Raw genomic sequence first — 17752 nt, 5'->3', positions numbered from 1 at the left:
GTGTATCACACCTTCCTCTTTATGCCTGACCTTGCTGGCCAATTAAGAACTGGTAATTAAACCAGGGCCGGTTCTAGCCATGGATACATGAGGGGGCAGGTCGAAATGTTAAGGGGGCGTCATTATGTATCCATATTAGGGGTTGATGAACTTCATATTTTTTAAGGTGTACTATAAAATGACAAAAGTTGAGTAGAAGTCGACTTGTCACAGTGATGTCATAGTGAAAATACTTCACATCAACTTATAGTTTGAATTAACTATATTCATAGCAAATATTGACAAGAAAGCTCTTTAAGCCCAGAGAAGAAACAGAATAAAAACTATAATAAAACTTCTTTCTTAGCAGCGGATTAAAGTCTGGAAAGTGTAATGTAATGTAATGTAATGCACAATGTCAGGTATGATTTTTTTTTTTCCCGCATATGCTGGACAGCTGCACATATAGGAGTCAAATTATCACATTGACACAACAATGCTTTTGGAACATCACAAATCAAACTTATTATGAATGGATAATAAGTTCATCCATACATTTGGTCACTGTTGAATTCTCCTGTTGCTCCGCTGCAGAGGAGCGTCCTGCTCCTCTGATGGGACGAACCATCAGAGACGGAGATCACCTCTATCAGATCCTCAGATTGAAGATTGAACTTCAGTTCCAGATGTTGTTAAACAGTATTTTTAATGACCATCCAACTGGTCATGCGGCCAGGAATCTCGGGCCCCATGACAAAAACTTTAATTGCCCCCCCCACCCCCCCACACAGCTGCTGTTACAATTTTAAAAGCTTGCAACTGCCTTGCTTCCTTTGGTCCAATACTGGTCCAATACTGATACTGACTGCACAATATTTACTGCTCATGAATTTTACATGCAACAGTCCACATACAGTTTGCAAGTAGGTTGCTTAATTTTTTTCTATTAGCTTTTTTCTATTAGCTGACATGTCTCTCTCACAACGAGCAACAGTCATAGGCAACATGTTCATTAATATATATGACATACATCAATCCAGACTTCTCAAAAATGATATGGAGTTGCATTTTATTCAAGATACAGTATAAAAAATATGTTTTCTCCATATTTGTTAAAGCTGTTACCATGTTGTGTAGGACTGTCTGGACTGACAGTAGGCTATTTTTATTGTCTTTTTATTGACTGTTTGAATTTCTGTCGGTTTTTTCTTGTTTAAATAGATTTTTGTTGTGTAAAAAACACAACAAAGAGCAGAAAGACAGAAACAATCCACATCGCCTCTCTGGAATGACGCTTCACAGTGTTGCTCACCTTTTTCACTGGGACAGAGGGGAGTGAGATGCTGGTTAAAGCTGCTGCTGCTGACTGACTCATCTGTACAGGGACATGAATATGTTGGTAGATTTGTTCCTTCATTCATTAAATGAAATGGAGACAAACAGAAGTCTGTAGCTAAGCTACCTGTTGAATGGTTGATAATCTCACACAGTGAGATTGTGTCTACCTCTTGGAGAAAAACTGGGTTACAAAATTGAGGATGGAGAACATTCCTTTTCTCTCTACTTTTTTGAAAACATGACTAAATTTTTTCTTAGCAGCATAGAAACTGCTGCACTCGTTCTGGTTTTCTACTGACTGCTGCTGAACACCGTCAAGCAGGAAGAAACCATATCATGCAGATCCAGGCGGGTGTTCAAGTGCTCTTTTTCTGGGAGTGGCAACTGCTAAAATATATTTTAAAAACATGATATTAATATTAATTTTGTTATTAACAGGGCCCTCAATTTTTTTCTATTTCTATAACCCCCCACCCCCCAAAAGAAAAAAAACAAGTATTTTGTGGGGGGCCCCTGTCGGCCAGGGGCCCTAGGAATTGTCCTAACTTTTCCCCCTATACGGTGCCCCTGAAAAAGCCCGACATCCGCCGCATTGCTGCATATTATTTTTCTTTAAAATAAGTTTTTCGGCACTAGTTGCCGAAATAGAAATCCAATCCAATGAAATAGAAAAGTTGCAGAGGGAGAAGGGTCAGGGAACCAGAGGACATGAGTTGGATTCTGAACTACTGCACTCTATATGCAGGACGCCACGCTAACTATGCGCCACGCAACGCCCCATTCCTGCAAACTTCATTTGCTGAAGTTTGCAGTTTCCCCTTGTTTCCCCTTATTTACATTTTTATACAATTTGAACTGTCTGAGGAACTCACCTACTTCAACTTATTTCATTTTCTTGTTAAAAATAGCTTTGTCATGTGATTGTGAATAGTGGCTGCCCTGTAAAAATCATTGTAAAGAGTAAAGAATTGACCTAGAAAATTAATATTCTTCAGCTGGGATTTAACAACTAACAACATTAGATTCATCTTATTGTTGTTTCATATTGCAGTTATGCATCTTGAACTAATTCAAACCTAAATACAATAATCCCAAAGTGAATTAATATTTTAAAAATATTTTAAAAATATTTCACTAACAGTAAATAACTAACAGTTAAAGCAGAAGATTATTTTGGTTAGAAACTGAATGCCTCAAAAATCTTTTCTTACCATTCCTAGTTTTCTACTTTCTCTTCGTTTCTCGCATGATGAAATCATCTTAAGGTAAAGTGAAAAAAACGTCCATTTTAAAATTTTCAGTCAGACCTTAGGTGCACTAAATGTATGCTTAACTGATATGTATGCTGGTGTAGTTGCCATAACAACCGAGTAACAACAAATCCAATAGATGACATTGCATTAAGTATCAGGATTCAATGCCAAAAAAATGCAAACATTTTCTATGGAGGAATTTTTCTGCCATTTTCAGTCTGAAAGCAGTCTTTTGGTCTCAAAACAAAAGACTTTTGCTTACATTTTATTTTGAAAGCCGGACTTCATGTCTTTTTTCTCAAAACTTGTAATAATTGCACTCAAAACTTCTTCTTGTGCTCACACTTAGTCTCTGCTCGGACACGTTTGTGTCTTGCCCTCTTCTGCAAGGTGTCAAAGGTCATCTTTTGGACAACTGTCAGGTCAGCATGATAAACTACAGAACTGGACTGAGATACAATTTAAAAGCATTCAGTTGTTTTGAGTTAATTAGTTGATTAGTGAACATTGAACTTTTTCATAATATTCAAATTTTCTCAGATAACGTATTTGGAGTTTTCATTAGTTATCAGTTTGTGGGCACTTCAGAGAGAATGTTTTCTGTCTGAAGTGCCCTGTTGCTAAACGTTGCCAACTAATTTTGTGGATAAAAACTAGCCAGTAGGTTAACTACTTTTACAGGGTCTGTTTGAGCCAAAGATTACCTCAACAAAGGCAAAGTCTTCTTTTATGTGGAAAAAGCGAGTAATATACGACTCCACTTTGATCTCCAGAAAGTGCTCCGATGAGAGCTGAGGAGAAAAGAGCAGAGGAACAAGATTAGAGTTAACACTTAGAAATAAACTTCGCACTTCAGAACTAAACTATTCCTAATTGATTTCCAGTTTTGATTTTGAATGTTACGTGTTCATTTTTGAAGTCTTCTATTAAAAGAAGATGTCTTCTTTTAACACAAAAAAAAGCTAAGTTTTTTAATGGCACCTTGAAACGTTGAAGGTAGGGAGATGAGGAGGAGTTGTGAGAATGAACCATCTTAGAAGGGAATGTCTTGGGAGAGATGGAACTTTTGCAATTTGGAAGTTCCAAATTAAACTGGAGATCGAAAACCAGCAAGTCTGGTTTCACCAGAGGTTCAAAAGGTAAGTTTATCCAAATATTAGCTTAGGACAGGCATGTCCAAAGTCCGGCCCGAGGGCCAATCACGGCCCGCGGTCAGATTTCATACGGCCCGCAGCTTCAGTCTTATAATGTATTATTTATGGCCCGCCTGCACTGTGAAACAGAATAAATAAATCAGAAAACTTGAAACTGTAATTCCTCCTTTCACCAAATGGTGGCAGCACCACTTTAATACTATCAGTCTCTGCCTCCGTGCAGCGAACCGCTCTCCGTTCATTTCTGCCATGGCCACTGCAAAGAAAACAAGGAAAGTTTACAGTGAGGGCCGCCGCTTTCAAGAGAGATGGGAATTACAATACTTCTTTTCTGAAAATCAAGGCAATTGTGCTTGTCTAATTTGTAATGAGACAGTTGCCTTGTTTAAGGATTTCAACGTAAAAGGACACTACCAGAGTAAACATGCTAACACATACAACAAGCTAACAGGGAGTCACCGTGCTGAAAAACTGAAGCAGCTCCAAGCTGCACTGGCATCACAACAGCGATTCTTCACTCGGGCCTGTGAGTCAAAAGAAAATACCACCAAAGCAAGCTACGATGTTAATGTTAATAGCTAAACATGGCAAACCTTTTACTGAAGATACATTTATCAAAGACTGTGTTATGAAAATGGTTGCCTGGCACGTAACAGTGTGGCACTGAGAGTTGAGGACATAAAACTGAGTGTTTTGAACGGTAACGTCTGTCACTATCAGCAGTGAAGAGCCAAAAGAACATTTATGCACTTGGATTTATGGCACTTATTTTTATTAAACTCTTGAGTAAGATTTGGTTATGAACCTGTTGTATGTGTTAGCATGTTAGATGTGATACAAACTATACTTTCTGAAAGATATTGTAAATGACAAGAGCAAAATTCACTTGTTTTAAGATTTAATAATAACAGACAACTTTGCATTACTTATAACTCCTGTTTAAAATGTTCTTGAGGCAAAGATATTTTTAAACTCTTGTAAATTTAAGGTATTTCAGACAACTGTCTGTTCAATGTTATCTGACTCTCCAGATATTAAAGAAAAGCAGAATTTGTGTTTTTAGAGTTGTTCTCATCTGCCTGAGTGGCTTATATTTGGTTTTTTTGTCATTTGAAAAATAAAGATAATTGTGACAATGAAAATTGTTTTATAAGTGCATGACACTTTTGTAGTTAAAAAATGTCCGAACAAACTATTGGCCTCGGGCATCTTGACTTTATCAAATCTGGCCCTGATAGGTATTTTCCTTTCCAACCTAAATAAAAGAAAGAACCACAGACAACGTATATGAATTTTACGTGGAGCTTTTGCAAAAGGAGAACGCTCTGCCAACTCTTCCTCCGAACAATTCGCAGAACATTCTGATCTGCTCTCACATGAGCTCCTGTTTTTATTGTCAAAGAAGAACAGGCAAGGGGGCAGTCAGGAAAAACAACAGAGGTCGTAAAGCTTCTAACCCAAACATCTAACAACCCAGGTCCAGATGTGATATCTGATCAAAGGTCTGAGCCCGGTTCAAATCTCGGTCAATACTGTCAAGAAAACAAAATACGACTGCTCACAGGTGGTTACTAAATTAGGGGGTGTTCTTGCAAAAGGGTTTAAAGTCTGAGAAACTCAGTGTTATCTATTTCTCGTAAAGTTGAACAGACAGTAGTGACCTCCAGGTCATTTAAAGAAGAGAACACTTTAAACAGAAAATCACAAAGATCTATAGGCTGAATGTGAACTAAAGTAAGAATAAAATAATAATACCAAAAAATTTCTAACAGGCCCCCTTACAAAAAGTTTGGACACCCCTGGCTTAGGAGGTAAGGTAAGGTAATTATTTCTTTATATAGCACATTTTCAGCAACAAGGTGCTTTACATGAATTAAAAGGAAATACAAACAAAATAACAAACCAAAGGAAAGAGCAAAAGAAGACAAATAATCTAATGTTGATCTTAAAGTATGTAAACTATATACTCCTGTTCAGGGTTGGGAAATAAGTATAAGTAAGTATCCTCTGGTCTAATTCCTTTTCTGGGTTGGAGGAATAAGAGTGTAAAAAGTAGTTGCTAATTTAGTTTTTCTGGATTCTAAGTATGTTCTAATCCCTGTTCTGGGTTGCTAAATAAGTGTAAGTATCCTCTGGACATCTGGGTTGTTAGATAGGTTTATACTTATCTAACTTATCTAACAACAATCTAACAAGTCTAGAGAATACTTACTTTCTAAGTGTGCTCTAAATTTGTAAAAGTAATGAGTACTCCACAGTTTCTAAGTAATAATAAAAACTACGTGTTCCTGTTCTGGAAGATTTTTTTTCTGGATTCTAAGTTTGTTCTAATTCATTTTCTGGTTGCAATAATAGGAGTCTCTTTGCATAACAATCTAAAAATTAATCTAAGCCAACAGCTGGGAGCCGGGAGCAGAGGGGCGACAGTAAAAAAGTAAAAAAAAATAAAGTATGCCTTTATTTTTTACTATTTAAACGCAGAGCCTTTAAAACCACACAATAAAATCTGAATATATTTCACCAGGAAATATATTATTTCCTGGTGTTTTGAGCGTTATGTTGAAGATGATACTTCCCAGATATTCACCTACCAGCCATTCAGGACATGGGAAAACTATAAAAGGTTTAAAAATAAAGCAACTTAACAACTTAAGTTATAATTTAAATGTAACATAACTTGTATTGAGAGCCACTACAATAAATCATTATTTCTGAGGACTTTTATTAAGTGGATTCACTCATTAAAACTTATTAGGGCGTGCCGTGGTGGCATAGGTGGCGCGACCCACATTTGGAGGCCTTGAGTCCTCGACGCGGCCATTTGCCGCATGTCTTCCCCCTTTCCTGTCAGCCTACTTTCAAAAAATAAGGGACACTAGAGCCCACAAAAAAAGACCCCCTGGTGGGGTACAAAAAAAAAAAAATATATATATATATATATACAGTACAGACCAAACTGTACACACCTTCTAATTCAATGGGTTTTCTTTATTTTCATGACTATTTATAAGGCAAGAAATCCCACTTATTAACCTGACGGCACACCTATGAAGTGAAAACCATTTCAGGTGACGACCTCTTGAAGCTCATAAAGAAAATGCAGAGTGTGTCAAAGCAGTAATCACAGCAAAAGGTTGCTACTTAGAAGAAACTAGAATATAAGGGGTATTTTCAGTTGTTTTACACTTTTTTGTTTAGTGCATATTTCCACATGTGTTATTCATAGTTTTGATGCCTTCAGTGTGAATCTACAATGTCAATAGTCAACTATTGAGCAACTAAAATTTGGAGCAGTTGAGTAATAATCAACAAGGAAAAAAAATAAAATAAGAAAATAGATAATTACATTAATTATACAGTTGAGTGTTCCATTTCTTCCAGTATTTATTGTATTTATAAGTGGCAAGTCTTAATGAAAAAGTCAGTCTCTCCATTGCGTGAATTTCCTCAATTATGTCCTTGCAGTCCAAACATGATAGTGGTTCCACCTCAAGTCACCTGTGAGTTATAGCTTTCTTTGCACCTGCTAATAATATTAGCAGGTGCTGCTACAGTTCCTGGGTAAATTACCGTAAATTACAGTAAAATAACAGCGTAAATTTAAGTCCATTTTAGTATTGATTTCTTTTATCACTTCTGACCAATAGGGTGCGATCTTAATACATTCCCAGAAGATATGAAAATGTCCTGCATCTACATTCCCACAGTTCCTCAAACATTTTGCCTTTTCAGTATCGTTACAATGTTTACTTTTAATGTTCGGTGTAACAGAAAAACGTACCATGCATTTCCGGGAAAAATCCTTCCACAGGCCAGAACTTGACGTGTGAATCACAGAATTGCATATATTTAACCATCATCATCATTGTTATTTTGGCTTCTTTTTCCCATTTAACCTTAATATATGTTGTATTACATTTTCTCTCCGTTTGTAGACATGAATATAGTTTGGATATTGTTTTTTTGGGAGGTCTTCTGTTGCTCGAATCTAATAGGATTTTAAGTATACCTGTCTTGTCCGCCCCCCAAAATTTAATACTTTTATTGTAGCTTTTATTGTCTTAGCTGGATGTATCTAAAAAAGTCAAATTTTTCCAGGTTATAGTTATCTTGAAGTTGTTCAAAACTTTTTAATTCATTATTCTTTGTAATTGTCCAGTAACTTGTTATGCCTTTTTGTGATCACTGTGTAAATCTCTTATCCATTCTTGCAGGGAGAAAATCTCTATCATAAGCAGGCCATCTTAAAATTCGAGAACTTCTTTCACTCTTTACTTGCTTTAATATTTTATGGTACTTTTATCCATAAGGGAACTAGGTCAGAATCTATATGTTTCTTAATGATCTCCTAGACAGGATTGCAGAGGTATATCACTGTAAGACGGGTCTATCTCTTTCCATTTAGCTTCACATGTTGGATCACACCAACCAACTATCTGTGCTGCTCTATAATAGAGCAAAGCCCATCCACCTCTTTCTTTTGACAGTTGTAGTGTCTGGAATTTTTTATCTCTGTTTTTGTTTAGCCCAGATAAAATTTGAGATTATTCTGTCCCAATCGCGGAATTGTTTGTCAGATACTTTTATAGGCAGAGCCTGAAAAAGATACAGAAGCCTTGGTAAAAGGTTAATCTTTATTACATCTATTCGATTATGTAGATTCATGGGTAATAAAGGCCAATGTTGTAGATCCGCCCTAATCTCTACTATCAGTGGGATGTAATTGCATTCAAAAAGGGATAACTCTACAGGAATTTGAACTCCCAGATATTTTATTGTGCCAGGTTCTGAAAACCTAGACATTTTCAGAATTTTTAGTGACGGTTTTAATAAAATTCTCTATAAATTTTTGCAAGTTATCGCCTTCTTCTCCCTCTGTGAAGAAGGATATGAATGTTATTCCTGCGTGAACGGGCTTCCAGGTCTGTTAGACGTGTTTGTAGGTCTTCTTGTAGCTGCAGCATGTGGCTCAGCACGTCTTTGATGTCCATGTTGAATTTCTCTACCTCGGTTATTCGCTGCTCAGCCTCCTCAACTCCTCATTACGTCTTTCAGATCTGCAACAATGTCGTCAAGCAGTTTTCCCCATCTCTATTCTAAACTCAGACATTTCCTTTTTTAGGAGTCCTGACTGGTCAGTGATTTGTTTTTTGAGGTTTGTCTGAACTTCTTTCAGCGCTGTAAGAATGTTAGCTCCCATAGCTTCCATAGCTTTGTCCACTGCTAGCTTGCTATCTTCAGAGACCTCCTTCCATAAAACAACAGTTTCTTTCGCGTTTTCTTGCTGAGTTTTCTCAGCGTTTTCTTCTTCCTCTTGTTACTCCCTGACATACTAAAAATACTAAAAAACGGTATTTTATAAATTATTTGTCGGGTGGTAACTCGACCGTCTGGGAGCTCAAAATTTATGCTGTTGCTCAATTCTCTCCCATCCAGAAGTCTGAAGTATTTTACTGTTGTGTTCTTAACGCTAACCCTGGCTGAAAGTTTGAGTCCTCAGGTATGCTTGTTACACTTTTCCCCTGTCATTTCACATGTAACATTTTTTAACTTATGTGTTTTGATTTCTGTCGTATGGATTATGGGTTGTTTCCCATGCATATGGGAAAGTTTTAGCAACTGACTAGGTCAGTACTTCTCAAACCTTAAGTACCCTTGCATAGGTCTCTGTTCTAGATAGGTCTCTGTTCTAGAGCACCTGATTGTGTCCTCTGCAGCCACCGACTTGCTGCAGACACCTGTTAATTTAAGTCAGATGTCACATTAAGTCAGAAGACGCCTAAAACATGCAGGCACTGGTACTTGAGGACCAGAGAGCTGTTTCACAAAAGTCGGATAAGGCATTATATGGTCGCAAAGACCAAACCAGGCTTATGTCCAGGCCTAAGTAATCCAGGTAATCTGTTTTCAACAGATTTCTTCAGTGAGATTGATCACAGATTTAGATCATAAATTGCATATGCCATACCTCACACCAAATGAACATCTTTTGCTGGAGGATTATGAGGAATTGAAGCACACCATACTCTAAGCTTGTGCTACTAAAATCTACTTCTACAATAGCAGATTAAGTGCATAATTTGCCCAAATTATACATTTCCAAACCATTCTTAACTAAAAAATGTCATATCTGTCATTTGCTCAAACAAACAACTTTAATCTTATAAATGAGCAGAGGAAGTCAATAATATGTGTGAATCTGACAATGGATTCAGTCATTTTCCTCTTTTTTTGTTCCATATCTTATCAGTATTTCTACAGAACAACCATGACAACAGGTCAAGATTAAAGTGTAGAGAACATTTTGCAGAATCTTTGAAATATGTGGATAATATGTTGACTACAATGTGCAATAACTTAATTCAATAACTTTCTAAGTAACAACTTAGAAAGTCCCTGCCAACATCGCTTTTAATTAGTTTTGCCTATAGTCAACTTCCTGTTTCTTTCTCCCTGTTTGAATTTGAAGGGACTTTTTTTAAACTGAGTTTGACAGAATCAAAAGACAGAAGATAAGTTGTAAAAAAAATGAGGTTATAAAATGTATGTTATGACCAAAGCTTAGTTTGTAGTGTGAAGAAGTGCTTGTTTTAAATATTGATTGAGACTGTGCATTTAAGTTTTATGCCAAAATTAAAATTAATTTAATTTAAATGTTATTTTAAATTAAGCTAAAATTTATCAGTAAAATATGTGAAGTATGCTACAATTACTTGACTTTACTTGATAACAGTAACTTAGTTTCTTTGTGATCACTTTATCCCCACATGCAATAGGCCTTTCTGTTAAACTAGTTACTGTTAAACCTGAAACACAATTCATTTCACAATTAATAATGACATTTTCTACCATCATAATGTTAAAATAAGAATAGTATTTGACTGAATATCCAACATAAATTGGTATTTTAATGCAACGTAATAAAACCAGGCAACAAAGAAGACAGAATCACGGACTAAACACACAAGTTTCTGATCACCATGAGCGCTTAGCTTAGCAATAGCCTTAACTAAGCCCAATAATGAGAGGGAATAAACAAACTGTTCCCTCTCATTATTGGCCTGATCTGGAACAGGCTAGCTGCACAAAATAAATGGTAGCTTTCATGCTACTGCTCTTGCGAAACCAAATTAAGGCTTAATCAGCTATCCTAGTTTTATGAAACAACATTAAGCTTTTTAGGTGAAACTTAAAGAGCTTAGTGATAGCTATGGTTAACTGGGAAGTTTTAACTTGCTTTGCTTACCAGCCTGCTTTTTGGTATCTTTTTTGGCATGGCTGCATTGGCAACAGGAATCTCTGCATGTTTTGGATATGCCTTGGCCAAGCAGTTGCTGGGTGGACTTCCCTCTGGGATGGTAGCTTTGATCTTCACCCTTTCACAACCTTTTACAGAGCAAAAGGCAAACTGTTCCCTCTCATTATTGGCTTTTAACTTTAGGAAGATTAAGCTGCAGCAGACACAAAAACAGACAAAGAACATAAAACAAATAAGCTCTTTTAACCAATGCCTTTTTTTAGTAATAAGGTTTTCTTGCTATCTGTAAAGCAACTGTGCAATGCATTTAAATTTCTTCAAGTAATTTTTGTCTCCTCACAGTTAATCTAATATATTACCTGGGTCATTCTCATGTTTCTTCACACATTTTACTTTCTGTAATATACAGATATTCCAGAAACAGGAAGATTATCAGGTCTAAAGTTAGATTTAATAAATACTATTTATTATTTAAATCATATAACTCAAAACTATTGTCAGTAAGAAAAACAACCAATTCATTTTATTTTAGCTTTTGAATTAATGTCCTCTTAAAAAAAAGGGAAGAAGTTAAATGTTGGGAGGGAGCAGAAATGTCCGTAGTTTGGAGCAGAGGTTGGGCTCGACTTTTTCATTATCTTTCATTTTGACAAACGGTGTCAAAAAATCCTGTCATTTTTACCCATCAAGGCTTAAAATTATAATAATGATATTTAACTGCCTTTCTTTTTCATTCTGTTTAATTAATATTCAACAGACTGAGCAGATAATCCACATCTGTCGTGTTCTGTGTTTTCTGTGTGTTAATTTCGAGTTTTCTGTGTCCTTGAGTCTCTTCGTTGTCCTGTCCTCCCCTTGATTGTTCCCAGGTGTGTCTCGTTCTGTGATTGCCCGCTGTGTATTTAACTCCACCTGTGTTCCTTGTTCCTCATCGGGTCCTTGTCAATTCGTCGTCCAATGTGCGTGCTGCCTGTTTGGACTAAGTTTCATTATTAAAATTCATTATTCATCTTACCTGGGTCCGCTGCGTCTGCCTCACCACCCTACATCGCACCGCTTCATGACAGAAGGACCCGACCAAACCGAGGTGAGGCTCGCTTTTCGTGATGGACCCAGAGGACTTAAAGGAACTAACAGAAACCATCAGAGAGTATAAGGAGGCGATGGTCAAACCATACGCTGCCGGCAGACGGCTCGGTTTTGCCATCCGCTTAGGGCTCTTGCTGGACTACTGGGTTCCTCGCTTTCCGCACCCGGGGTTGGTGGAGTTGCAGAGGGAGGCAGAGTGGGAGCGTAAGGCGGCTCTAGCCGTCATGGCTGGTGAACCTCTGCCTCCCAAGCCGCACAGTTTCTCCGCCAGCCCAGATCCCGCTCCAGTTCCGGGACCAGCACATCCAGCCGGCGTTCCAGTCGGCGCACCCGAGCCCGATGCAGCCGGCGTTCCGGCCCGCGTCCCAGCCGGCGCTCCTGCCGGCGCCCCGACCGAGACCGGGACCCTCGGCGCTCCACCCGAAACCGGGACCCTCGGCGCTCCACCCGAGACCCTGCCTCTGGGTGCCCTGCCTCTGTGTGCTCGTTGTCGCCGTCTGTGGGCGTCCCCCCCGGGACTCCTCGTCGCCACCTCCGGCGCCGCGGACGACCGCCGGACCGCCTCCGTGGTTCCCGCGTTCTTTGCCTCCGCCCACCCTGTGGGTAGTTTTTGTTTGTTTTTGGACTCTTGGCCCTTCCTGTGTTTCCGCCCACAATGGTGGGTTGTTTTTTGTTGTTTCTGGACTCTGGCCCCCCGTCCAGTGCCCCTCCGCCCACCCTTGTTGTTTTTTTTGGGCGTCTGGTAGCCGCCCTTGAAGGGGGGTACTGTCGTGTTCTGTGTTTTCTGTGTGTTAATTTCGAGATTTTGGTGTCTCTGAGTCTCTTCGTTGTCCTGTCCTCCCCTTGATTGTTCTCAGGTGTGTCTCGTTTCTGTGATTACCCTCCCGTGTATTTAATGCCACCTGTGTGTTTGCGTTTCTGTCGGGTCCTTGTCGAATGTGCGTTTAGTCCTTTGTCTTGTCCATTGAATTTACCAGTTGCTACCGGCGTTGAGCCCTGGCTTCTGCTCAGTCGTGCTGCCTGGTTGTGTGGATTTTGTTTGGGACATTCGTTATTAAAATCATTTATCCATCCTACCTGGGTCTACAGCGTCTGCCTCAACACCACCGTTTCATGACAACATCTTGTCCTCATCAAGCAGAATACATTTAATTTTTCTCTGCAGACTAAGTTTTAAAATCAGGTAACATTTTACCAAGTGAAGTGAACATGAAGAATCTCTGAACCATTACCTGATCCTGCAAACACTCCTTTCAGGGGGAAATAATCCCGCAGCAGAGGTCCAGCTGCATTAGACTCATTCCAAAGCCTCTTTGGAATTGGATTGAAGCCCGGGTTCAATCAGGCAAGTTGATGGCAGGTTTCAACTCGCTGTTCTCAGATACTCTGATGGAAATTTTTCTAATATTGATCAGAAAAATCAATATTGATTTAGTGACCTCTGATCTCTGTGTGTAAAGTCCAAACTGTGGTCAAGTGTAAGATTAGTCAAAATGATTCACCATTTAAACAAAGATGTGTACACATCCAAATATCTGATTTGGAGGTATTTCAAGGCACACACAGATACTAAACAAGCAGACTGTTCTCTGTCCAGGGTACAGGGGAGAAGGAAGCCCAACATGCTTTAATTAAACTCCAGTTTTCAGCTTTAGTCTTTTGGGTTGATTTATAGGAGCAGAGCAGGGTGAGCTGCATGCACATTTATTGTGCAGCACAAACTATAAAAGGCGTGTCTTTCAATGTGCTTCTTACAGTCTAATGACTTCTTCTCCATTCTGAACAGGGTAAACTCCCTACTTTATTTAGACTGTAATAAATAACATAACTTAATTGAGCATTCTTTTTTTTCTTTCTCGCTGTATATGTCGTAGGCTTATTAAATGCGCCACGGAAGTCTGGACAGGACCGGACAGTCAAGCACATAATTTGGACTATAGTTCTAACTCTTGTTAAAAATGCATCTTTTAATGAGTAATTTTTGGATTGAACAATTTATGTCATGCTTTATTTATGACTTGCTAAAATAGTCAGAGGGACTGTAGTGACTGAAGGCTTAAAAAATAAGAGGACATACCCTGTTCTAAAGATAAATTGGTTTTCAGAAGTCATTGTGTGAAGTATAAGTACCAACTTAACTAACCCAGTCTCTTCCTCCCAGTAGTAGTATCCCTTGGTTGAGTGTGAATGATTGGTCTTCTCTCTCTGGGTTGTCTTCACAAAGACACCAGTCTTGTGTGTCTTTTTAGTGAGGCGATTGTGAATGTCAGCAATGATGGTAAAAGTAGTTTCTTTTGGGTAGCAGATCCCCAAACTGACCCAGTCATTTCTGCAATGAATAAATAAAAACACACCATAACATCAATAATTCAGTCACAAAGCAGAACCTTTTCTAAATAACCAGCAGCTTATATATGAATAGATACTTATGAAAACATCAAAAACCTTGCAGGGTAATATTTTGATTTTTTGTTGTATTCCAGCAAGAAAAGAAATGTCTATGTATGTAGACACTTCTATACGGAAGTCAGATCAAGTGAGGCTTGCACAAAAATTAGAATTGCCTTTTAATAGACTTTTGGAAGCATTGCTGATGAAACAAACCTTTGATGAAAGTTGGAACATCAGTCAGTGGAAATGTGGACGGTGGTCCATTTAGTACAACAGCTAACACTACATCTTTTACAGCAATGTGCACACATTTTTCAATAAATTAACACGACATTTTACTGACACTTTTACCACAACAAAGAAAAAAACAATACAGTTTCAGACTTTAATTCTTGTAAATCTGACTCAGTCTAATCAACGATTGTCTGGACAATCTGTCATGATTTGGGTGGTGAGACAGAGACAGCAGACCCAGGGTAAGATGAATAAGATGGTTTAATAATGAAAGTAGTCCAAAAACATACAAAGTCCAGGCAGCACAAAGGAGCGAGTCCAGAAGCTCGCAGATAGTGACAACAGGTACTGGACAAACACGACGAGGAATAAAGAACACAGGTGGGGCTGGAGACAAGAAACACCTGGGAACAATCAAGGGGAGACAGTACAACACGGAGACTAAGACACAGAAACTCAAAATAAACACAGATACAGAACAGATCCTGACATTACCCCCCCCCCCCAAGGGCGGCTACCAGACGCCCAAAAAACAAAACCAGGTCCAAAAAAGCACAACTAGGGCGGGCGGAGGGGCGCTGGACGGGGAGCTAGAGTCCAAAAAAACCAAAAAACAACCCATCCATAATGGGCGAAGGCAAAGGAGGCAGACCGTCGTGGGAGGTCCGGAGGGCGTCCGTGACGCCGAAGGAGGAAGACAAGCGGGAGGTCCGGCATACGTCCTCAGCACAGGAGGCGGGACCCAAGGGGAGGGTCCGGCAGACGTCCTCGGCGCAGAAGGCGGGACCCAAGGGCAGGGTCCATCGGGCGACGTCTGCGCAGGGGCCGAGACACAGGAGGCGGGGACTCTGAAGGAACACCACTGGGAGGGAACTCGGGAAGGGCACTAAGAGGTGGGGACTCAGGAGGGAACACTAGAAGGCGCTGAGGAGGCCGAATACCCACTAACTGGAGCCGATAACCTTCTAACTGCGGCAGGCCACGCCCGCAGCCGCGCCATCTGTCGACCAGGTGCCAGGCGGGCTGCCTGGAACCCCATTACCATGGGGACAGTTTCCAAAGCGGAGGCTGGAGCGGACTCTGGAGCGGCTGGAGGCGCAGAGACAGCGGCTGCGGCGAGGGTCGGAGAAGCAGGTGCTGGAACTGGATGTGGTGCTGGTTCCGGAGACGCTAAGGCTGGGCTGGGTGAGCGGAAGTCCGGCTCCGGAGGCAGAGGATCGCCGGCCAAGAAGGCTAGACCTGCCTGGCATTCCCACTCTGCCTCCTGTTTTAGCCTCTCCAACCCCAGGGACTGGAGTGGGTCGGCCCATCCCTCCAGCACCAGGAATAGCCTGATGGCTGCCCCGATGCGTCTGTGTGCGAAGTATGCCACAATCGCTACAAAGTCTCTGACATTAAATAATAATTCATCCCAACGCGCTGGGTCCATGTCAACAAAAATCTTAAATCGCGTGCCTCACCGTAGTTACTTGTGGTCGGGTCCTACTGTCATGATTTGGGTGGTGAGGCAGAGGCAGCAGACCCAGGGTAAGATGAATAAGATGGTTTAATAATGAAAGTAGTCCAAAAACATACAAAGTCCAGGCAGCACAAAGGAGCGGATGCAGAAGCTCGCAGATAGTGACAACAGGTACTGGACAAACACGACGAGGACCCGACGAGGAACAAAGAACACAGGTGGGGTTAAATACACATAGGGTAATCAAGGAGACAAGAAACACCTGGGAACAATCAAGGGGAGACAGTACAACACGGAGACTAAGAGACACAGAAACTCAAAATAAACACAGACACGGAACAGATCCTGACACAATCTCATTCTGGCTCCTGAATTTACACAGGATTAAGATACACAACGAAACTAAAGGCATGTGGCTTTCACATTCTATTTCTTGGTAAGGTAAAAGTAGTGAAGAGAAATTGCTGTGGGGGTTTATTATTATAGTGATTATAATTAAGCATGGTTGTAGTTGTCTATCTATCCTCTGGATCTCACATGCACCTATTTCTTGAATAAGTTCAAAGTTAAAGCAGAACTGGCCACATTGATCTCATGTCAAGTCTTCTCTGATTTGAGTTTTTCTTCAGTTGGTAACATGATTTTTAATATGACTGGACAATAAATCAACAATAATATTCATCATGATAGACATGTGATCAATATCAATAGATAATTACATTTATAAATGTAATACATATATATGTATATGTTTTATTCAGATATTTAAAACAAATAAATAAATAAATAATTACTGATATTGACCAATATACAACACTTATATTGTGATGGATTCAGATAGTCTGAGGAAAATTTTGCCCTGGCAGCTAAAGGAGGAACAGCTTGTCCTGCCCTCTCCCATCTTTACTGATAACTTTGCCTGAGCTACTTTTAAAGTGACAGTTTTTATAGTTATATTCACATTTTCAACATCATAACTGGATTACTACAAACTTAAGGACTGGGGGATTTTCTTACTTTTATTTTTGCCTTACTTTCTTCATCTCCAAGTTGAACCAGGACAAAATGCCTCCGGCCGACCCAAGGGACATTAGCAGCTTCAGTCTATAGAAATGAAGATCAAACAGCTGGAGGTGAACTTTGAAATCAACGCTAACTGTGGAAATCAGACAACTCTTCCTCAAATCAACGGAGAGGTTGTACGCCTCGCATCAAGCAACTCACCCTGGAACGCTCTGGGTGCCAAGCCAAAGCAAAAGTCTCACACCGCAGATCCGATGAGGCGACTGACTGGGAGAACCCCTCACCTGGACGAATCAGCGTGGCCGGCTCTGAGCCGAAACCCACCTTCAACCTCAACACCTGCTCCACCAAAGAAAAACAAACAAGCAGCTGCAACCAAAACGGCTCCACTGACCCCGCTCCCAAGGACAGAGCGACCAGCCCGGGCCTCAAAACATTCTGACTCTGTGGGAATCCCACTGAAAAACAGATTTTCTGTACTCCAGTCTGAGCCTCTGAGTGAAACCTCGCCTTCAAACATCAACAATGAGGCAAGACCAACACATCCACCCCCCAAAGCTCCAAAGGACAAAGC

General features: G+C 40.0%; 1 protein-coding gene across 6 annotated transcripts in view; it reads right to left on the bottom strand.

Moving 5' to 3' along the window:
- The window catches only part of cemip (cell migration inducing hyaluronidase 1), a 241455-nt gene that overhangs the window by 3888 nt on the left and 219815 nt on the right, over positions 1–17752 (bottom strand). For 4 of the 6 annotated variants that reach the window (XM_028015467.1, XM_028015468.1, XM_028015470.1 and 1 more), the window contains 3 exons: positions 14215–14400; positions 10971–11175; positions 3275–3361 (listed from right to left, as the gene is read on the bottom strand). In XM_028015467.1, the coding sequence (XP_027871268.1) occupies positions 3275–3361; positions 10971–11175; positions 14215–14400 (478 nt within the window). Of the gene's footprint in view, positions 1–3274; positions 3362–3937; positions 3981–10970; positions 11176–14214; positions 14401–17752 lie in introns of those variants that run through there. The other 2 variants (XM_028015472.1, XM_028015473.1) reach the window with 2 other exon arrangements.

This window comes from Xiphophorus couchianus, chromosome 4, assembly GCF_001444195.1.
Source record: "Xiphophorus couchianus chromosome 4, X_couchianus-1.0, whole genome shotgun sequence".
Taxonomy (NCBI): domain Eukaryota; kingdom Metazoa; phylum Chordata; class Actinopteri; order Cyprinodontiformes; family Poeciliidae; genus Xiphophorus; species Xiphophorus couchianus.
Note: the sequence above shows the minus strand (reverse complement) of the source record. Positions and strands in the feature narration are given on the sequence as shown.